This window comes from Schistosoma mansoni, chromosome 2 (assembly GCF_000237925.1).
Source record: "Schistosoma mansoni strain Puerto Rico chromosome 2, complete genome".
Taxonomy (NCBI): domain Eukaryota; kingdom Metazoa; phylum Platyhelminthes; class Trematoda; order Strigeidida; family Schistosomatidae; genus Schistosoma; species Schistosoma mansoni.
In genome coordinates, this window is record NC_031496.1 from 7,743,612 (window position 1) to 7,768,842 (window position 25,231).

The 25,231-nt window shown below is 33.0% G+C and overlaps 1 protein-coding gene across 1 annotated transcript; it reads right to left on the reverse strand.

Annotated features, from left to right (window-relative positions):
- Positions 1-2,180: 2,180 nt before the first annotated feature.
- On the reverse strand, positions 2,181-21,454 carry Smp_137690 (hypothetical protein; the record flags this gene model as incomplete). Its single annotated transcript, XM_018795539.1, has 5 exons — positions 2,181-2,221; positions 15,419-15,508; positions 16,616-16,744; positions 19,171-19,436; positions 20,985-21,454. The coding sequence occupies 5 exons, from the start codon at positions 21,452-21,454 to the stop codon at positions 2,181-2,183; spliced, it is 996 nt and encodes a 331-aa protein (XP_018649842.1).
- Between the last annotated feature and the right edge of the window lie 3,777 nt (positions 21,455-25,231).

Consider the following 25,231-nt stretch of genomic DNA (forward strand, 5'->3'; position numbering starts at 1 on the left):
GTCAGTCGTTTTACTTCTAGCATGTCATAAGTGTATTGGATATTGGAAGCGCGTGTTTACCATTTCCAACCCTACGTCAAGGTCGGATGATTGGTTTCCATTGTTTGGTGGTCGAAAAACTTCTAGTTGACAAGTAATTAATTTATGAAACCCACTCTTACCTAATAAGCATAAGGCTTAATATCATCTGTTTACCACTATATGGATATATTGTGTAGGCTTTAATTTGGTTAAAGTACAATACACTGGCTAATTGGGAAACGCTGCCTAGCTATTCAGCGAGTAGCAATACAAAGTAATGAAATAAAAGCTTTAATAGTAATAGTTAACCCTCGCGAGTTCAATCCATCTTAGCAAAGAAAAAAAGCAAGTTTACATATGCACATACTTATTCCGATTGATTAACTAAAGACCGTCAGTTTATTGTACTTTAACTCTTAATTCCATAAATTAGCAAGTGCTAACCATAATCTTTCCGTTATCTCATCATGTAGGTGTTAAAAATCCGTGGTGCATTCATTGTTTTATAAGACAATGAGTTGTTATAACTCAAATTTATAATTATATTTAAATATGACCAACCAAAATTAAAGCGGTTATAAAATGAATCTCTGTATGTGAATTATTTAGGTTTTTCATCTAAAACTGGTGTTTATAAGATGAGAACGCTTTGTAGCGTTTACGTTTATGAATTTCTCTGAAATTTGATTAGTCCCTCCACTTACTTTATGCCATCATTTTTCCTATAAAGCGTATATAAAGGCTGAATAGTAGTTAATAAAGGCAGCCGTAGATTTTTCACGACGCTTTCAAAGGATCGTTGTCATTTGCAAGGTAGTAAGTATAGGGATTCCTTTCCTCCTACTTTGTTTCGCGCAGCCGGATAGTATCAATAAGTCTTACAGAGCATAGCTCGTATCCAACTCTCTGGGAAATTAGTTGGTTCGTAAATTATTTATAAAATGTAAAGGGAGCAAAATAACCGTTTCCTCCCCCAAAACTTTCATATTTTACCCGTACCTTATCTGATACCTAGAAGCATCAATGAGACGTCCAGCATAACCCAGTTGGACTATTCTGGCTGGGATATTTTTATTGAGTTCTTAGCGTGCTCTGCATGCCTTTTAGAGGGTCTTAGATTTAAATGTAATATTTAAGATTTATACCAAGGTAAATTGTGAGTAGACTTGATAAGATACACGAACTTATGTTTAAAGCCTAAGATAAATCCGATGTTGTTCAGCTATGCTATGTCATAAAGATATGTTAGAAAATTGGTATTTATTTCTATCTTATTTAAGGCATGATTACTTTTACACTAAAAATATCTTCATCTTAACCATAAATTTGCAAGTAACTAAACATTCATATAAAATTTCACTTCCTAATAATTTTCTGCATAAGAATTAGAGATCAGTCCCATGGTTACTTTAGTGTGTTTATTAAGGTTACTAGCTGTTACATGTCTTTATGATAAAATGTGTAAACTGTGGTTTCTTTCTTGTCACATCTTTCTAAAAGTGGTGGGAAATTAGTTGCCTAAACATCGTTTAAACTCACATCATTGTTGATCAGTCCCTCTTTAATGAGTTGTTTTCATTATTGAGTGTCATCCACGTATTTCCTCAGTTTAGCGTATAGTATGTGCTCATTTTACGCCGTTCATTTGTATTTGTTGTTTATGCTTCTGACAATGTTGCAAATAGTGATCTATTGTAATTAATTTGATAGCACATTCACATATCATTATGAACAAATGAGTTCATACTTCTAATAAGATTTAGTCATTTTATTAATGGGAGTTTCGGGTATTTTCCGATGTATTTTTTTGCTTATTTATTAGTCTGTTCACCGAAGTTTCATTCTGCGATAAAATTTTAATTAAAATTTTGACACTGATCAACATGACGGTTTTGTCATTATTCTGATTCTGAATAGTTTTTAGCGTTCAATAATATGTATGACTACCTAAGCTAAGGATATGAATACTACAATGTGCGTTAAGTTTAAAATCAACCAGATCGAAAAAATTACTGATCCAAGTTGACCAATCATTTATTTCGTGCTGTAAGTTTTTTTTACTCTCTCACATGAATTTTCATTTGGGACACATAAACTATTCACTTCACCATTATGTCTTGTTTTTTAATCATTCTCTTCACTAACAGTTAGTTCTAATTTCATAGAAAGATGATGAATTTTGCGGTAATGATTTGGTAGATCTGATGTATAAAGTACCGTATATTTAGCCAAATGTTAGCTTCATTTATCTTTATTTCTTTCATTACCAGGATTCGGAATCATTCAGATCAATGAATTCTCTTCTGTTGTTAAAATCGTCATAAGATTAATATTTTTGTTATGTAAATTTAACGACAATTGAACTTTCATTCAGTGGAATTCCAACACATGTCTATCGATGAACAATCATTTCCTTCTCCACCTGAAGATGATATCTTTGATATTTTTATTCATTGGTTCCTATTTCTAGCTGCGATTATTCAAATGTACTTCCTATTTTCTGTTATATTTTATTCCAAGCCAACCGTGTCGTCTAGTCAGTCTCGTGTAAATCGTTGTTATATGAAAAAATCTAAAAAGCATTTGTAGCAAGATCATTGATCATGTGAAATTAATATTTTACTCGTTCCATATATATATATATATAAAGTTTGTGTATCTACTGTAGGTATTATTTAACTTCATAGATGAACTTATAAAACTATCGCTTTCACTGTATTTATTTTTTTCTCTTTGTATATGTTTACTCTTAATGTCATGTTAACATCTTGCTTAAAATAAAAAATGTCATCATGAGACAATTTATTTTACTAACCATAAGATTTTTGGAGTTTTACTTCTTTAGGCATACAAAACTCAGTTGTCGTTTGTTATGTACTGCGGTCGTCTGATGCCGATATACATTCTTCTCATATACAATCCCAACCTATAATTTGAGTTATAAAACCAAGAGTGAATGGAAACTGTTGTTGACTAACTAGATTTTAAAGATTAATGTAAATACCTCAGAAAATTTAGTCAGATATTCGATTAATAGTATATACCTGTTTCCTTAAGAAGTCAAGCTAAGTCCTGACCAAAAACGTACATCCGTAAGCATCTCTCACCGTTTCTGCTTGAAATGATATGCCGAGTGTACCAATTTTCTTTCCTTGAAAATTGGGTTTGGCTTTTTGGGTTCAGTTGTATGGATGGAAGTTGAGGTAGATCATTAGTCAATCGATTCAATCCTCTCAATAGATGAATGTATGTCTTACTAATGTATTGTTTTCTTGCAAAATCAACTTAATATTTTATCACTTCCTTCGTCTGATAAGAATTTAACGTTTAGATTTCGTCCGCCAACATTTTTGAATACTAGGTTATGAGCTAGACTTAATGTAAAAGGTATAGTGATAGTACCTAATTACAGAGGCTTCAATAACTAATCCATCTTCGAACTTGTGACAGTCTGGTTGAAAATCAAGTCCTTAAACCAGTGAGTTACGACTGTCTCAATGTTTGACTGTATTTGAACTTTGTTGATTTTTATTTATTTATTTAAACACATAAATATTGGTACAACGAAGCACCAGATACATATGCGCTGCACGAATCTCATTTGATTTGTGTGAGGGCTGTGATACTGCCCAGGTGCTGGAACAGGTGGTTTTCTTAGGGGGCCACACCCGGAGCCTTTGACTTAACGATCCAATCCACAAGGCAGTGGAGCATCGTGAGGAGATGCAGTCCCATGGTAGCTGGTGACCAACGATTGGTTCATACGCCATTTGTTCCCTCAGGATCCCGGAGCCCATAAGCACTATTGGTTTGGAATGAGGGTTTTCCATCTCCCCTAGATGGACTTTTCGTGTCCACCAACCCGATCAAAGCGCTGGATATTCGCTTTTCGTCCTCTCAATTTCGTATAGAACACCCCTGGTGCGAGAAGGCAGTGAGTAGGACTTTTGTGGCAGAGGCTATATACGCGTGGTCATGTGACAGCATTTTGAGAGGGACAGTGGACTCTTCCCACTCTCGGCCGTACCAGGGCATTTGGGGGCAATAACAGCTTACTTCCATGAGCAATTAGGAGTGTTAGGTTTATAGTTAGATGAAAAATCTTACAGAATGCCTTCGCTCACAGAGTTCAGTCTTGAATTCCGGAATCGCTAAATCATCTGCTACACATGGTGTTTTGATTTTAACTCTTTCTGAGCAATGTGATCAGAATTGAGCTGTTGGTTATCCTACATTTCCCTTGTAAAAGCCATCCAGAATAATCCTTGAAGATACTTCAAGAAGTACTCGTTTTGTATCTGCAATTTAACCTGGCCTACAGAAGCAAGTAAACTCGGATCTACATTGATGTTACTGGCAGCGAGTTTTACTTTACCGTTCAAGAATCAGAGGCCATCTGGTAAAAACAACGTGAGGCTTAGGCAAACAATGTTTTCCCTAAAGATTTCGGAAGTCAGTTTCTCAGAACTTCTGATCCAATACTTTTTAAACATCACTGTCCATGAAGAAACTCTTCTTTGGTACTGTGGGTGATCTTTTAAGTTGCATTTTTGGTCTCAGATTTTTATTTGTGAACCTGGCTGATTATATTTTGATTCCATTGTAAAATGGTGACACTTTTTAAACTCATACAAGATGACAATGAGGTCTTTATTATCGTCATAAATGATTAACGTATGATCTATCTATTTCTTATATAAATGGATGTTATCGGTTGGTGATCGAATTATTGTATCTTACAGTTTGACAATTAAACATCCAGCCAGAATAGGTCCTAGCGATGACTCCATCAATTCGTTTTTAGAATTATATCAAATCTAAGTTATACGTTAAAAGGACATTTTACGAGTATTTCCTCTTATTAGTGCTTCGGAAAATCAATATAGAGCTGTGAAGATTTCTTTTGATTATATAAATGTTCATTTAACCATAGAATACAGAAAAGGTGACCAGCACAAAAGAATGCTATCTAGTAACTAAGCTTTACCATAGTAGCCATGAAGTAAAACAAACCAGGAGCCTCCAAGATACTGACCAGACAGTCACGTCTTTGAACTTAGGTGTTCCAACATCAGTCTGGTATCCAGGGCATCACTGAATGGGATCACAACACAACCTATCTTCTTCCTCACCTTTAATTTTCAGTACCAATTAAATGTTTCACTTAAATTATTAGTTGATTGATCTCGATCTAATTAGTAGACATTATTTTCATTGAAGCTAAATACTCAAGAAGGTTAATCAAGAGTTTCGGTAAAGTTCTCAGTATGAAACAAAACGCGATAATTACAGAAATATTTAATGGGAAAGAATAGGCATTTATTATTCACTGTTTTCACCATTTAACAATGTTTTACAGTTCTTTCAAGATTGACTTCAGTTGGATATATTTTTCGATAAATAAAATAGGTTATTCAAACTTTATGTAATTACTTTTCTGAATAAAAGTATCTGAAGGATTAACGTCATCATTTCTCTAAGAAGAAATACCACGTATATTCAACGACAAACTTACGTAACATTGATCAAACTAGGCCAGATATTAGGATAGGATGCGTTAACCAGATATTTTCTTGTATCCAGTTCATTTAGTTAAATTATTTCGATTGCTGCGAATATCTAGTGAATTTGGAGTTGTTTTTTTATCCTTGTGCTCAAAATAATAAGTTTATTGGCATGAACTACGCAACATTGAAGTATTAATTTAGAAGTACTAATATGATATCACCTCACTGAGTAGTTGCCAATATTATGTTCATCTAGTCCTTACTGCTGATCGGATTCAATAGATCAAGATGTAATGTTGGTACCAGTCTCACTGATTTAATATCTCCTATTCTATGTTAGCTGGTTAGAAGTAGCCAGCAGGAAACCTTGAACTAAGGTTTTGTGGCAAGTGACGCTCGTCAGTGGGGATTACTCTAAATCTTAAGGGGATTGGCGCGTCTTGTAGGGTTTTAACTCGTGTCACTCAGCTTCACAGTTTAAACCGTTACCACTGAGTTCTTGAGACGGCGACTGACAGGGTTTTCTACTGACTCCGTCCAACCATCTTACTAAATATTGTCTGTATTCCTAATGAATACTTGGGTAAGTTAGATCAGTGAAACCGATATTAATTGGTATTGATATTTGTTTAAGTATTCAATTCTGAGTCACATTATTCATATAAGGACTTATGATACCATCAGACTGACTGAATCAAACAAAACTGTATGGCTAAGGTTATCAGTAGCGCTTTCATGTTCACTAAGTGTGTAGTAATAATAAGTTTTGGTTATACTTTTGTTTATTTGGTGTATGAGTGTCATCTTCATTAATAATTCCGTTTCAAGCCTAAACGTTTATCATATTCATGTTTTTATTCGGTATTTGCGGGTTGCGCTACGCTGAACATGTTCAAACCACGCAGTTACAGATAACTCCGATTACTTGGACTCAAATCTCTAGTGAAAATTATACTACAATGTGCAGTTCTTATATACTTAAAGAGGGAAAAGAATCAGAAATTGCCAGCTATTATACTTTTAGTGAACATGCGAGCGTTGTGGATAATTTCAGTCAAACTACAAATCTGTATAAACTTAATGTGGTTGGAAGTGAATTCCAACCTGTGACCAAGTGGTTGAAATCTGAATACTTCAATCAAAATACCTACTGTCATTTGGTTAGCATAGAATATTGTAGATTATTTTTGTTAATCGAGTTGTCTGAATGTAATTTTCAAACTCGAACTGCATTGTTAGTTACAGAAATAATGATTAATTCATGTTCCCATTAGTTTGTAGTTATCCGTTATCTATTACTAATTTGAATATTATTCATCAAAAATATATATCCTAATACTCCATTTGTCAGTTTTTATGTCTTTGTACATTTGACATTTAGTGTACTGTCTTTTTGTTATAACTTGTGACCGAGTGGATAGCCTGTTAAATGTATAACGTCATAAGACCGCCAATCAGAGGGCAACGAATTATCGATTGGAACAGTGACACACGAAACCGTACGAACAGTCTAGAATGCTTATCGTTCCTGCTTCCGCCTAGCCCAGCCAATTAAGTCTAGAACAGCCTCTGCGATATGAATCCTTGTATTTCAAACATACTTAGTTTATATACCAATCAAACTGACCACATCGCACCATAAAATAGAAAATAACATGTGTACAAGATTTAGCCAAATGTGGCTGTAAATAGGGGGAACAGTAATTAATAGACTGAGTGTAATTCATGAATGGTAAATTGTATAACAATAGTTTATAGTTTAAAATAAAGCTTATAATAAGGGGGACATAAATATGAATAGTTTAGTTATTTAACAATTATACGATAAAAAAATATATGCACAATATTGGACCTATCAGTTTCACGCGCGAGCACTTAACCTCTAGACCACTGAGCCGATATCCAACGGTGTTAATGTCTAACTTCAACCAATCCACGAAATTGAGCAACCATTTCACCAATTGTCTTCAATGAGTTGACATCTCCCAACAGACCTAGTTGAACTCCATTGGTTACTGCTCCTCACTAGAACTCCAGGAAATACCTCATATAGCCAGTCACTAATCTTTATCTGTTAACTCCTCAGATATTTTTTTAATATGTTCGATCATTTTGTTTGTTTGTTTTTTTCTTTCACTTGTAAACAATGAACATACCTATCATTAAGTTGATTTTATACAAATTAGATGTTATATTGACTATTTACCCTTATTTATTGACATTTTATTTATTTTATTAAGATTTAATCATAGTATTCAACAAGTTGTTTATCATTTCTTTATATGATTATATGAATATTCCAGTTGATTGATAACAAACATAGACACAATTCATGTCTTTCATTAGTCCCTTCATCAAAGCTTTATTCATCATTTAACTTCGAAATTGATCTAATTTAAGGTTAGATTGTTTGTTTGTTTGTTTGTTTTCTTTTTACACATGACCAATTTAAGTTACATGTCAACACAATCATTGTTGATTTCACTGGGAAAAAACAAAAAAAATTTGTTTAACTAGGGAGGAAGGGATAGTAATAAAATCGATTAAATCCACACAAAAAAAAAACATTAATCATATGGTGAAAATTTATTGAATTTCTTTTTTATATAGTTGAGATCATGAGTCGATTGAAGCTACTAGACCACCATGGAAAACCTAACTTCAATTGACTGATGTTCTAAACTATATAAAATTACTAAAATCTCCACAGAACCCCCCCCTTCTGATAAATTTTTTTTTGTTTTTCATCAACTTATTATTTAAATGATTGTTTTCACTGAATCTAGAAAAGGTAACTAAAATAACTACTTACTATATGGTATATAGATCATTTAATAGCTGATATGATTTTAAAGGTAAAGTTTGAATGTAATTTCTTTGAGAACAATCAGTTGTCAAACCAATTGAATATGAATCTTTTATTTTTATTGTGATTCAGTTTCTTTGAAGTTTTTCATCGTTACTAAAGTTGAGGAGATATATATATATAATTCAATACAAACTGAATCGTACTTACGCATGACTTGATAATCTATTTTTAATAATATAATACTTACTGTAAGTAAAGATGGATAGTGGCTAATAGTGGAATCCAGGATGCGCGTTTCGTCCTATTTGGGACTCGTCAGTTGGATGTACCTGCATTCCAGAGTTGATGTTCACTCTGGGACTCGAACGCAGTATCTTTCGGTTCAAACGCCATCGCGTTATCCACTCAGCTACTGAATCCTGATAGCCACTTGATTGTACAATTGAGTGAAGTTTAAATTCACTTGGTACTATTGGTTTGAATCTTCCCATTGATGTTTAGGACTGCAGTTGATCAATCTCTTATTGGCATATATGCATACTGTGAGTATTGCCTCGATATAACCTTAAATCACAAGTATTATAAGCAAGATGGATAGTGGGCTAGCAGTACTTACTGTGTTATTTTGAATGAATCTTTAAAACTAGATGTTGATAATCAAGCAATTACATTGTGTTATAATCAACTACTCATATAACACAATCTTCCTATCAGCTTAGTAGAGATTTAGAAGTTACATTCTGTTTAACCTCTTTAATCAGTTAAATATATTACTTGTACTATTTTATAATAGTAGTGAAGATACCACAGGTATTGTAGTTTGACAACACTTTACCAGTAGCACCTATAATCGAATCGCGCCCACCCAGTAAAATCAAAAGTCAGAAGTGAGGAGGTTGGAAGATATATTTGATGGGTTATCAATATATCGAGAAGTGACTGATCTAATCTGGCTAATGATCGTAGGAGATGTTGCGCACGCCGTTCTAAAACGTAATCTGGTGCAGATTCATGACTGAGCGACTTCAACTAAATAGGTCCACTAAAACTAATGTGGTCAGCATCCAATGTCGAACACTTACAGAGCTATTGATTTTGGGGATTTATTAACAGCTACAGTAGGATCAAACTCATGAACAAACAAACTATCAATGGAAAATGATTTGGATATGTTTACATGTTCGACTAATTAAAAGATAACAATTGTTTGATAAATGCAAGTTTATGGGTCAATTCATTAATACATATCAATTTTCCACTAGCTTTGATAGTAAGAAAATCAACAGTAGAAAGTTTTTGTTCATCACCAAATTGTCTATGGTATTGCATTAAGATGGTAATTCAGGTAGGATACTTAGTTGTATAAAACTGTTATATCCCGTGGAGATTTATGAATGGTAACTTTGAGAACTGTTTATGGACCAATATGATACGTATATTTCCTATTGTATAATTCTTGATTAACCAAACTATTCATATTCATGTTCCTTTTATTATGAGCTTTATTTTGACCCATAGACTATTACTGTACGATTTACCATTCCTGAGTTATACACGGTCTTTAATTACTGTTCCCTCTACTCACAGCCACATTTGGCCAAGTCTTGTACAAATATTATTTTTTATTTTATGGTACAGTGTGGTCTGTTTGTTTGGTATATAAACTCAGTATGTTTGAGAATCATGATCCATATTGCAGAGACTGTTATTGGTGTTCTGGACTTAACTGTCTGGGCTAGGCAGATAGCAGGACTGATAAGTACTCAAGACTGCTCGTACAGGTTTTGTGTGTCACTGTTTCAATCGATAATCCACTCCTCTCTGATTGGCGGTCTTATCACGTCGTATATTAAATAGGGCACGCACTCACACGATATAACCGAAACTATTCCCCATCTTTCTTTCAGCTTATGCTTATACCAGCCAGCATCCAATTTCGGAGCAGACAGTGTCTGGATATACTTATTATATGTACAGACCACCTCAGTCGATGATGATTTAAAGAACTTATCGACCAATTCGTTATCTTTCCCTAATATCTTCTATCTAACCGTAACATTGTTCACTCGATAATCCTAACATAAGCAAGCAGTGTATCAAAGACATCTATAATCGAATAATAGAAATCTACTATTCTCCTCTGCTTTTAAGGGTCATGCTTCTCGGCCACAAATGAAGACAGAGTTAACTACTGAGCAGTATATTCGCTTCTTCGTTGTCAGACAGACGAGTTAGTAATCATAATTGCCATCACTTTATCACTTTGTGTTTGTTGGTGGTTCAAAGGAATCAATAAGAAGCTCTTAAGCTTTTTTCTAATTGACGCTTGTCAGCAGGGCGTTTCTTTTATTTTGAACTGACTGATTTCTTCTATGGAATTGGAACGTACAAAACTCAGTATCACCGTCAGAGACGTTATCACATATCTTTTCAGTCTAAGGAGTATCAGCTAACTTGAAACTTAAGTGCAGAAAATCTTGTCAATCATTTTAATCCATCAACCCATGTGAAAACATAGTTCTTGTGATTTTGAGTTACTTTAACTTGTGTTTACATTGTAAGTTCATAAGTACAAGGGGTTTTGTGGAAATTAAGTATTTTCATAGTTGAAATCATGATTCAATTGAAGCTAGACCACCAGGGAAAACCTGGAAGCACTGGACGGCCAATTCGTCCTATTGTGGGACTTCTCAGCAGTATGCATTCACGACCTCGCCTCGCGAGATCCGAACCCAGGACCTACTATGAAAATGTTAAATCTCCACACACACACACACAAGGTACATTATCCATAATTCCAGATGAACAATGATTAATTTCTTCGAATTAGAGCATTAGCACACTTAGTCTATCACATTGAACAATAACAATGTTACCGGAAGTTGTTTAAATGTCTTTTGAAGTTAAGTAATAGAATATTCTTATTCAGATCATTCATTATTAAACCCTTATATTAGATCTAATTTTCATCTAGACACATTTATCATTGAAGATAACTGATCATTCTTAACCTCAGTTATAGAAAGAGTTATTGAATCTCATAGTCAAACAGTAGATAATAAATTTTATCTGATTCATAATATTATTCACTTTAAAGAAGTGGGCGGAAATGAAAAAATTCTGTTGGAAGAGATTGGAAAAGTTTAATAAATAAAAGATTGGGAACTTATACTGGATATTTTTTGTTTAAATCATCAAATTGTGGACAGCAGTGGAATCCAGAACACGTTTTTGTCCTGCAACAGTCTCTTCAGATAAATGTAACACCATCCCACAACTGATGTAAACAATAGTACTCAAACCTGAAACTCTTTACTTTAAACCTTTACCAATAATGATAAAAACATTATACCTATTGAATGAGTGAGTAGTTATTCAGGTTAAGAAGCTCAGGCTATAACACGTTGCCGTTTAAAGCACGAAATACTGGACTCCAGAGCCAATGTAAAAATTAACAGTAGGAGGTAGGAAAACCCAGTTGACGAGTCATAACTAGGACGTTTACTTAATGTCTTTTTACAGCAATATTAACAAAGTATTCTATTTAGTGAATAGGTGTTTAAAAAAGATATTAGATAACTCTGGTTCAATTTCTTATAGTGTAAATTTTTTCTTTGAACTTTGACCAACATTTCATATCAACAGTTAAATCTGTTTGAACACAAAATATCTCATGTTATCTAAATAAAAAGACAATAATCATTCACTTAATTATTAATGAGTTTATGAGTGTAGAATTTGATTGGATATATATCATCTTAAAGAGACCTCCAGTCGAAAAATCATAGTGTGTTACAAACTGGTAGGTCCTGGGTTCGAATCTCGTGAGGCGGGATCGTGGATGCACACTACTGAGGAGTCCCGCAATAGGACGAAACTGCCATCCAGTTCTTCCAGGTTTTCCACGGTGGTCTAGCTTCAATTGACTCATGATTTCAAGGATATATAAAAATGTTACAGAAATGTTGAAAATGTAGGAATGGATGTTTTAATGTTGAATAAGTAAATACATCTATAAGTCTACTGATTATACTATATTCAATTCGACTAATTAACTACTAAATACACATAGGAATTTTGTTCATATTTTGTCTTCTATTGATTCAGTTTATCAGTATTTACTACCTTATAATTCTTAACAAAAAACCCCCTGAAATATTCGTAGTAAATCAACTTATCTCCAAATGGTCGAAATTTGTCCATTTTGAGTAAATTATATACACATCACCATCATGTAACTAATTTAGTGAAATCCTATGTAGTTAATGTAATACCTAAAAAACAATTAACCTATGGATAGAGCCTATAAGTTTATGTTGAACAACTGTACTTATGTGGTGTATGCTACTTATGTCGACAGACATAAGTTAATGTCTAACTTCAACCGATCCATGATATCGCGCGATCATTCTCGGAGTCCTAGTGAGAAGCCGTGTCCAGTGGAGTTAGTCCATGTCAGGAAGAGATATGTATCTACCTCAGACAATGGAAGATGGTTGCTTAACTTCGTGAATTGATTGAAGTTACACATTAACACCCTTGGATGCCTGCTCAGTGGTTAGGGTTCCTAGGTTTGAATCCCGTGGGGTGGGTTCGTTGATGAGCACTGCTGATGAGTCCCGCGATAGGACGAAACTGCCATCCACTGCTTCCAGGTTTTCAATGATTGTCTATCTTGTGTAAACTGATGAATTCAACTATTAAACATATTAGTCATGAGATACTTTTTAACAAACTGAATTAAGTGGATGATTAAAACAATATTTTCAGCGTATATACTGTAACCTCAGCGAAATGAATAATCCCGTGTAATTTACATTTAAGATGTATTGTCAAATCAAGAAACCTACTTTAAGTCAAGTCACATAAACATTGTTCACTGAATGGTACATAAATCAGAAAGTAGCTTACTAGTTTAAGTAAACTTAATATTCAATTATTGCTACAGATTTACATATGGAAATCATGGAATAATTATTTAATTAAACTTATAAATTTAAACTTTCCATTATAGTAAAACTTGGGTAACTAATATCGTCTAAAAGAGAAAATTTCTTCGCTGAACGCCCATAATTTTTTTCTACTTATCATAAAGCTTAAAAACTAATTTCCTTGATATTTTGCAGTGATGTTTGCTACCTTATTTAATTGTGCAGTTTTTACATAGCAACACAAAGTATAATAATCATTCTTGGTAAACCTCAAATTTAAAACCGTTATAATACTGCAATTCATCATGCAATTTTAGTATACCTCTGTCATCCATCATCATCATCATCAAAATTGTATTGTAAATCGAATGTTATTTGTTCATAATCCATTATTCTACTCAAAAATTAAAGAGAGTATGTAATTTTTTCAAAAAGAAATCTGTATCTTTCTGCCTAATACAAGGTTTTCCAATCTTTACATGAACATATTTGTTTCATTTTGTATGTGAAATACAAAGATTACGGAGGTTTAAGTCAATCTCACTGATTGATGAATGAGAAGAAACTACTGGTCAATTTCTTAATTCTCACCAATTTATGTCGATTAAAGTGTGTTGTGACAAGTAATCTAAATAATAACTCATACTCTATGTTTGTAATGACAAATCGTCGTAAATAATCTGAAGGACATCCTAGAGCTAAGCTTTAATCGTCTTCAAGGTCTAGACAAATATGATATATATCTATTACAATATGTCGATTTACTGTGAAAATATCAATATTACTGAAGAGCAGAGGTAATTTCGGTTAATTTGGAACAGCACTGTGTGAGTTTGGATCCTAAATAGGAACATAACTACGCTCAAGATACCATATATATGTGCCCTCAAATGCCCTTGTACGGCGAAGAGTGGTAAGAGTCCGCTCTACCACTCGAAATGCTCTCACATGGCCAAGCATATATATCGTCTATATCATGGAAGTCCTACTCACTGCCTTCTCGTGGCGGAGGTGTTGTTCACAAAAGTGAGAGGACGAAAAGCGAATGTCCGGCGCTTTAACCGGGTTGGTGGACACGGAAAGTTCACCTAGGGGAGTTGGAAAACCCTGATTCCAAACCAATGGTGTTTATGGGATCCAGTATCCTGAAGGAATAAATAGTGTATGAATCAATCGTTGATCACCGGATACCATGGAACCGCATCTCCTCACAATGCTCCACTGCCTTGTGGATCAGACCTTTAGGTCAAAGGCTTCGGGTGTGGCCCCTTAAGAAAACCACCTGTTTCAGTTTGGACACCTGGACAGTGTCACAACCCTCACATAAATCAAATGAGATTTGTGTGGTGCATATATATCTGGTGTCTCCTTGTACCAATATTTGTGTTCAAATAAATAAAATAAACGAGATACCATATATATATGCCTTGGTGACAAAAGTTAGGTAGCTTAATATCTAAAATCAGACATTCCTGTCGATCACTTACAACAGTAAAATAATAGCATTTGTGATAATGAATACTCATTAATAAACTGATGGAACTGTATATTAATGTATACTATACATCAATCTACTTCTAAACAGAGAAAACTATCGATTCAATGTGAAAAAAATAAAGAAGTCTAACTGAAACTAATTACCAATTATTCTTCAACTGATGTTAATCAACTATGAAAACTTGACTATACAATATCAGTAATAGTAAAATTTACATGATTAAAGTAAACAAAGAAGGCAAATTTATTTGAATAAATCTATTTTTATTTGTGTATACAATTCAAAAAATTAAAAAAAAAAATAAATCAAATCAATCAGAAAAATCGATAGATAGATAGATAGATCAATAAATCAATACAAAGTTGATAATCAAAAATTAAAAAATCTATACAATTAAGATATTTGATGATGCCACATTATTAAAATCCAGCTTTTATCTTGTGTATAGAGAGGAAGTACATTTTCTTACTTATTATACATACTACATTTCATTATATTCAAAGAAGGTAGGAAGATAAGCTAATATAAAATATCGATCATATCAATATTAAAAATCAATTTGACATATCATTCGATGAATCAATAAAAGTTAAAATAATTGATTGATTATTATGAAATAATTTTTGTAAATTATAAATATTTAATTGTTTACAATGAATTCCATTAATTTGAATAATTTCATCACCAATATGTAATTGATTATTTTGTTTTAATTTTTCTGATAAACGTGTAATACGATAACCTGGAAAAGAGAAAAAAAACGAGGAGAAAATGTGAAATAACTAGGTAACAACAAAATTTATATAAAATTTTCATATTTGAAATCATGGGTCAATTGAAGCTAGAACATCATGGAAAACCTGGAAGCACTGGACAGCCGTTTCGTTTTATTGCGGAACTCCTCAACAGTGCGCATCCACGATCCCGCCTCATGAGACTCGAACCCAGGACCTACCAGTCTCGCGCCAGAGCATTAAACCTCTAGACCACTGAGCCATCATACAATGGTGTTAATGTCTAGCTTCAACCAATCCACGTGCATGCGCACTGCTGAAGAGCCCCACAATAGGACGAAACAGCTGTCCAGTGCTTCCAAGTTTTCCATGGTGGTCTAGCTTCAATTAACTCATGATTTCAACTATGAAAATACTGAAATCTCTACAAAACCCCTTCTGGTTATACATTATAATAATGACACATCACTGTTTATCTATTTTAAAGATTTGATAACCGGATATAATTGTTTATTTTATATAAGAATTACAAAACATCGAAATTATTGGAAACTACTGATAATGAAAATAGTAACGGAAAACTACAAATGGAATCATATTTTTATTCATTGACAGTAATACTCGCTCGCATTAATACTTCAAATGATATTGTGGTGAACAAGTAAAGGGGGAGACAATCGAATGTGTTTTAGCACAAAATTACAGACTATCTCACTAAAATTTGACAACCATATAGTAAACAGTTAATTTGGAAACTATTAATCAATTGACTCAATCTTGACCATTCCTTCTGTAAATATCAGTTTATCGTCTTTGATTAATATTGTTCATGCACTTGCATACGAATTGCGCTTCATTCCCGTTCTTTCGTTATTGATCTTCTACTGAAATACATCTAATGCCCGACCGTCGTTACATACTACTTATGTGGATATAAATAACCCACACCACAATATTAAAACTATTTATTACTTTTACCATTCTCTACATTTTGCAAATGCATTCATTCTACCTAACGTTATATATCTAACAGATTATTGATATCTATTGTTTCAAAATTCAGTTCAGTGAGTTTTGTCAATAAATCAAAATGATTTCATTCATCTATGTCTTACCTTGTTCTGATTTGATTACAAATAAACCAAATGACTCATCAAATTCACGTCGTGACAATATGACATATCGAACAGTTGGTACACATTGACAACTATCATCCGAAACTATCATTTCACCATTCTTTTCAACTGAGATTTTATTTAATTCATATGAGTATTCTGTTGTGAATGAAGTATTTCGTAGTGAATCAGAATGAGGCAAGTGTTCGGTGTGTCGCTTGAATGAGTTCGACTTAGAGATGAATGGTTGATTTGAGTGATCAACATTGTGATATGAACTGTTTGAAGTAAGTGATATATTGGGATTAGAATATTTCATTACTTTGCAAATATTACTGATCGTTTGTTGTGCAGACTTCCTGATTCCTCGAAATATACTAGAACTCTGTTGAAGTGCTGTTTTCAAAAGTGGATTTTGCGCATGCACACTATCGTTCTCACTGTTTAGATATTCAGTCGAAGATTGTACAGAACTCACACTTCCAGTACTAAAACGACGAGAGAATTGCTTTGACGCTACTTTATTCCATCTCCTACTTTTCAAAGGAAGACTTTGTCGTTTGGCTGAAGGAACTGAGGAAGTTGATATAGATGGTGATGATGGTATTGAGGAGGTGGTGATGAGAAGTGAACCACTCGACTGAATTCCACACGTGCATATAGTCGTATTTTTCACTGCATCTGATGACTGATAGATATATCTAACGAGTGGACAAATTGAAAAAAATACAATTAAATAATATAAGGTGAGCTTATCTGCATGATCAGCTTAATATGAAATTCATCTAAGAAAGGATGAATGAACATGTCATTTATTGTGAGTGACTGATAATGTATCTAACTGGTCATTTGATATGTCAATGATTATCACCTATCGGAGCGAGTTCGAACTATTTCATAATCAACTAATTAAACACTACATTGAGTTTTATTTCGTTTAATGGATGAAACAAATGCTGACAATCAAACAGTGCATCCTGAAATTGACCAGTCACCAAGTTTAGCAGAAATCAAATTCAAATGTATCTACTGGGCACATGAAGTAAGTAAAGTGACTTTTCAAGAATTCCATTGTGGATGGTCATATCAGTTGATGTTTTGTTGAAAATATTAGTCAGCAATGAATTCATATGTTCATATATTAAACGCACGAATAAACACTGTCCAGTACATCCTATATTCATATTAAAGGGAACATTATTATTTTCACTATCAACTCACTCAGAAACTATCTTTGGTAATCCTACATTTATTATATCACTATTGTCTTCGATATAGAATTCTTGTGTAATTGACCACTACATCATTCTCCACTGTTGCAACATCATCATAACTCGACTGAGTTGGGAAGAGAATATCAATCGTTCCACAATGAACAGGATTCACTTGAATTCATCTACTCGAAATCTCTCATGTTCACAATAACAAATTCTGTGAAAAATAATTCAGTTCACATCTATCACCACTGATTATTACTTTCCATCATTCTACTACCATCACTACATGAAATATTAGATGAGAAATGATAGGTGAGAGAGAACATGACGTAATCAACTACAAACAACTTGTGTCAATTATTTTCAAACTTGTAGATCGTCTAATCAAATCGGTGGTAATTAAACCAGTGAAGTGGTGGTCTAGTGAAGAGCATTGCGTCTCCCTCATATTGTTATCAGGTCCTCGTTAAATTCCATTTCAAAATAACCAATATTCTCTATGAGTGAAGTGTGCTTGTCAGTGATTATAATAACAGTGATAATAACAGTTAGAGAGACTTGTTGTATGCAAAATTCTTACAATGTCTATAATGATTAAGTAGTGACAGAGTTAGAAACTTTTCAAACAATGATAATGTTAATGAAGCTTATTATATTAAGAACAACCATAATGCCGATCAAATCTCATGTATAATCAAGGAAATGAATGTGTTTTATAACAAATAACAAACAAACAAACGAAGTGTAGTAATGAGAAGGTAGTCTATTCGTGAAGAAAACAATATGGAACATGTTTCAAATTATATTGTCGGAGAGTTTGTTCAAGAGAACCACTACACAAATTGTGATAATCTTTCGGATGTGTTGAGTTGTTGATTCTCTTAGATGGGACTTTATTCACTCGTTTCCCAACAAATTGAAATAATGCATTTCTCCATATATTAGAAAAATAAGTAAATTTTGTGAAAAAATCGATTCGACAATCAGTGCTTATTTGGATGTCAATAATGTGTTCTGGGAGAATTTTCGTGGATAAAATCTCTAGGACACATAAATTTATGGAAAATATGTCATGTGACTTCAACAACAATGTTTATCAATAATATAAATCACTAAAAATATCTTAATGCTAGACAGCTCCACACATGTAGTAAGATATCTTACCTGTTTTCATAGTTAGTTCTTTGTACTTTACAGAATTCATCAGTACATGATCGTTTTACCGTAGTTTGTAAAGCTTTAAGGAAAGAAGATTCATCGAATACTGTACGTTAGAAACAGTAAAATGAAGTAGATGATTTTATAAATTGTCACATTTATCAAGGTTTGTTGACTTACGTCTATCATATTTTAAATACTGTTCATTCGATCTAGATAATGCTGCATCCTCGATACTGGATCGTCTTTTCATACCAGGAACGGTACAAATTTTAGTTCTTTTACATGTAGAATATTGATATTCTGTAGATGTAACCGGAATATTCTGCGCAATTTTAGATTCTAACAAACGATTTTTAGCCTGATTCCAGATTTTTGCTTCTTCATGACATGAATTATTTCGAATAACAATTGGTTGATTTTTCTCTCCTGTGATCTTAACAAAACTGAAGAAATATGCATCATAAAAGTTTGCGATATAAAGCGTATTACCTTTGATAACTGTTAAATAGCTAGAAATCATTTAATATAAGGACATAAAACAATATAACTTAACCTTTGGATTCACTTAGTATTGTTTGTTTGAATCTTCCCATTGATGCTTAGGACTGCAACTGGTCAGTCTCTTATTGGCATATGTGCATACTGTGCGTATTGCCTCGATATATCCGTAATTCACAAGCATTATAAGAAAAGATGGATAGTGGTTAGTAGTGGAATCCAGGACGCGCGTTTCGTCCTATATGGGACTCGTCAGATGGATGTACCTGCATCTTTCGATTCAAACGCCATCGCGTTATCCACTCAGCTACTGAGTTCTTAACCTTTGTTAGGAATATTCACTGAATTCCTATTTCTTTTAGCCATCATTATTTCATTGTTCTAACCATTTATCAACTCACATTGTTTCGAACTCCATTTATATTATGATCTTAATATAACTCATTAATTAAATCTATATTTTTACAATAAAATGAAGCATAGCAGCCAGTCAGCTACAACATAGGATAAGTCATATATATATATATATATATATATATATATATATATATATATATCGGTCCAAGTTGCGATACCTCATTAGCACAACAAGATGAACACTGAATTCATAGAAGTAGTAATTTGAATGGTGGTAAAATACAAAAAAAGAAAGATTGCATGCCAACATATTCTTTAATGGAGACCGTTTATACTAACATCTGATGTGACATTAAATATAAAAATCATGTATGGATTTCAAAGAACTTAACAATAAAATGATCATCATTTGAACTCTTATCCAATACGATAAATTACGAAAGTTTTATATGGTTAAGATCGCGAGTCAATTGAAGCTAGACCACCATGGAAAACCTGGAAGCACTGCACGGCCGTTTCGTCCTATTTTGGGACTCCTCAGCAGTGCGCATCCACGATCACCATAAAACTATTTCTGTATCCATCATCAGAACATTTGCAAAGATTTAGTGAATGATAAATATACAATTATGTAATGATATAGTAGTACATCGTTTATTAAATGAGTGATACATTTTCTTATTAGATTTCGATTAATTAGTCGTTTATATTATTATCGATTTGATTTTTGTAAGTATTTCAACACTATTTGATACTTTTTGGTAAATAATGTCTTTCATAATATCATAATATACAGAAATAACTACTGAACAACAAACTGGTGTAGAGAGTCTATCACTTATTGTACTACTGTAACTTGTATTACATAACCAAAAATGAATTACAAACCCTCAACGATATAGGTTCAGATGTCATTCTTTTAAATGAATTGGGCTCTCTATTGTAATACTGTTTAACAACCATGTGATGTGTTAAATGATCAGCATTACTGCGGTTAGGTAGGATGCATTGATATATTATAGAGTTTAATAATTATTAAATCTAATCACTCATCAACACCATTCCCATTAAGGGGTAAACTGTAGTTTATCCGACTTCAATAGGTAAAACGTCGAAGAAAGTATAAGTACACTTACTCTCCAGATTCACATATATTATTGTTCTTTGCATTATGTAATGAATGTCTAGCTTTTATTGGTTGTCTCACTGTTGGCATCATTCGATTCAATAAACTTTGTCTTCTGGGTTTAAATACATCTTGACATTTATTCTTCTCTTTTTCTAACAGACTTTCATATGGTAAAATTGGGTATCGTTTCAACAATTCTTTTGCACTGTAATCATTAACAACCGGAGTCTTATCAACACAAGTAGGACGAATTTTGTCTGCGCCAACATCGAGATCATTTTCGCAGGACAAATTACAATTGTTGACTTTTCTATACTTTAAATGTAGTAGCCCCATACATGGAGTTAGGGGATACCGATGTAGCATCTGTGGTTGGTTTGCCAAATCCGAACAATTTTTTTGATTGTCAGGTACAATGCAACAATTAGCTGTTTTCTTCTCACTACCAGTAAAATCTACATTATTTTCGATAGTCATTTCACCAAGAATATTTCACCTAAATGTAACGAATATAAATTAACAATGGATTATATCAACTGAATACACAATCAGTAATCTGATTGACAATTATTTGCTTATTCATATAATATCTCCATAGTAAATGTAGGTGATGATTCTATTTTCGATATCATTCTTATTACATAAAGCAAAATTGTTCTGCAGGTAATATCGGTGAGACTATTGTGAGGTATCTTGAATAAAAGGAAGCTGATTATATCAATACTCATATATAATACAAGTGTATGGAAATGTCTAAGCCTTAGTGAAGTAATCCAGATCACGGATTAAATAGCCCCCCAAATGCCCTGGTACGGCCGAGAGTGGGGAGAGTCCGCTCTCCCTCTCCAAATGCTTTCACATGGCCACGTGTATGTATCCTCTGTCAAGGAAGTCCTACTCACTGCCTTCTCGTGGCAGGGGTGTTCTTTACGAAATTAAGAGGACGAGAAGCGAATATCTGGCGCTTTAAAAGGGTTGATGGACACGAAAAGTTCACCTAGGGGAGTTGGAAAACCCTGATTCCAAACCAATGGTGTTTATGGGCTGGCTCCAGTATCCTGAAGGAACAAATGGCGTATGAATCAATCGTTGGTCACCGGATACCATGGAACTGCATCTCCTCACAATGCTCCACTGCCTTATGGATCAGACCCTTAGGTCAAAGGCTCCGGGTGTGGCCCCTTAAGAAAACTACCTGTTTCAGTTTGGGCACCTGGACAGTATCATAGCCCTCACATAAATCAAATGAGATTTGTGTGGCGCATATATATATGGTGTCTCCTTGTACCAATATTTATGTGTTTAAATAAATAAATAAAATATGTATATAAATTGTTTATCACAAGAATTAAGGTGCCAGTAAGATAATAAAAACTGAGAAATAATTAGTTGTCTATTGTCTTCTAATACAGAGGTTCAGACATCTTCTGGACTATTTGATCTTAAATTATAATTAATTGACATTAGTAGTAAGAAAGAAGATAACATTCCCTCATATGACGGTAACATGTTAGTCATTGAAGAACAGATATGTTAATCTATAACCCAATAAGAACCTACAAAAACTCATTTCATTTCTACTTTAAACTAAAAAATTTAAAGTGAAACCACACTCTTAAACCAATATATTCAAGAGTTTGGCGAGAATAGTACAAGATTGCTTACATGTGTAATCATGTAAATGTATACTTAAACAATTAAGTAATTTATCTCAGGAGTATGACCCATTTCATTCAGGGTTTTGATGGTGGTGTATTCACAAACAATAACTTATCCGTTTATAAGTCGATACTAACAGGAATATGATCTTACTACTTTACAATTAAGATTTTTTAAATTAATCAATTACCAGACAACTGAATACACAGAAACTACCTGTTGTTGAAGATGAAAGTAACGGCTATCTTCGTTTATCATTCATAATAATAACAATGGTAAACTAATGATAATAGTGATAATAATAATCGTTTTATAGTCATAAGTTTGAGGATTATTCACTGATTTATAGTTAAGACTGCTCTATCTAACTATTTCCCAATAGAAATCCTCTTCAGTCAGCAAAATATCCATCTTAGATTACCCATGGTATCGAACAACGCACGATTCAGTAGACAAGATTCAATTAATGCATATTATATATAAATTACAAACAATCCACTTGGTATGAATATAAATTATTATCACATCCAGTAAGAATAATGTTTCATTCAAAATATTGAGTAACTTACCTTATTTCTTTAAGTTAATAATCTTAAAACGGTTGAAGTACAAGTAGTAGTCCACGGAGAAACGTTTGTATGAAACAAGTGAATAATATCAGGAAAATATAATTGTGATGCTTGTAATCGAGAGATATTTCGTATTTATATAGGTTGTCACACAATTGATATCGATGCATGATTGGTTGATCCATTTATCAAAGGGGGGTAAAAGAAAGTAGAAGGGAATATTAAAGCGTAAGATTAATCTGATTGGTTGAATAAGTCTCATTTTAAAAGTGCGAAAATTTTGTATCCAGTATAATTTTATTAGTAAAATTGACTCATATTGAGATCAAAATCAACACTTAAACAGTTCAGTATAATTACTAATTAATTGCTCAAATATTCTGCTAATGGTAGCGGTCTTCCGGGTCAATGAACTTCGATAGTGTAATAAGAAGACGAAGATTATCAGAACTTCATTCAAATTATACAAAACTTCCACAAATTCAATCAACTTTTACCTAACTAAATAATTAGGCTCATTACTGACATACTTTGAGGCGAATTTCTCGAAGATCAGTTAAGCAGTTATGATTTGCGTAGACAATCAATGACATAAATTAAATATATCTGGAAGATTTAAATCACTTTCTTCTGACTTGGTGTACGAGTGGTAACACAAACACCTTGTAACTTAAATATTTCGGACCAAATCGTTAGGTGTATCACATCAAGGTGAACAATCGTCTAGTATTCTGTGTTATTCAGTAGTTATTCAAGTAACATCGATCATTGATAAAAGTCGTATTTAAATATTTTGATTACTTGATTTCTTGGTGGATTGTAGTCATAGGTAAGTGTTTTTGTCACATTACAGAAAACTTCAATAGAAAAGATTTTGCTTGGTCACGTACCCTCACCAGATCACGAGTGGGTACTCCCTGATACAGCATCTCTTACAATCGTTAACCAGCTTAGATTAAACCCTTCCCGATATATTGATAGCCTTTCAAATATATCTTCGGATTTTTTTCATTTCTGACTTCTGATTTGACTAGGTTGGCATACTTTGTTATAAAGGTGTTATATGTAAAGGCGTTGTCAAACTCCGAATACCTGTGGCATCTTTAATCTTCATCAACCTTTAATATAAAGTAATATTTCTGCGTATATAATTTATCAAGGCAGCTTATGAATCAGTGATCTAATTGGAAATAATACTGTTCCCTTATATGTTTATTCTAAATATTAATGAAATCTTGATTTCTGGCATTGTTTTTATACTTCCATAAGTTTTCCATAGATATGTACATCTATATATCCCTTCATTTGGGAAATATTCCAAACTGATTAGAAATTAATTTAGATCTCTGTATTGCGACTCAGAGAATGAATAGTATTAAGCTCAGTCTCTGATGCAAATGTTATATGTGTTACAAGGTGGTGTTTAGTCTTAGATCTACACAAATGCGATTTAAATGAGAAAATTTTTGAAAATAAATAAAATTTAAGTACATTTGTATCATTAAATTCATCTGTTTGTTAACTCATTACCTCGACTCGGTTGACAGCACTATATGAATTCCATGAATTGACGACAGATTACATTTTTCTGCCTCTGAAACAAACTTGACGTTGCCTTCATATACAATCAAAAGGTTTGAGAGATTATTAAAGATATTTTTTCATTGAAATTGTCATGCATCAAAAGGCTGTGTTTTTTTACATGTTGGTAAATTAGACAATCCCATTTCATAAATTGTTATTTCCAGTTATGATAACGACATTATTGGACTGGTTCCATAATTTTAACAATTATAAGACATCATTATATACAATTATATAATAAACAGGATTTATGGTTTGGACAGGTTCATAACTTCATACAGACAACTATGGATTAATCATTAGTCATTAGTCAAACACTATAAATAAATAAACATTTAATATATTCATTATTATGAGAATGGGAATTCGTGGAGATTTTAGTAATTTTAATAGTTGAATTTACGAGTTTATTTAAACTAGACCATCATTGAAAACCTTGAAG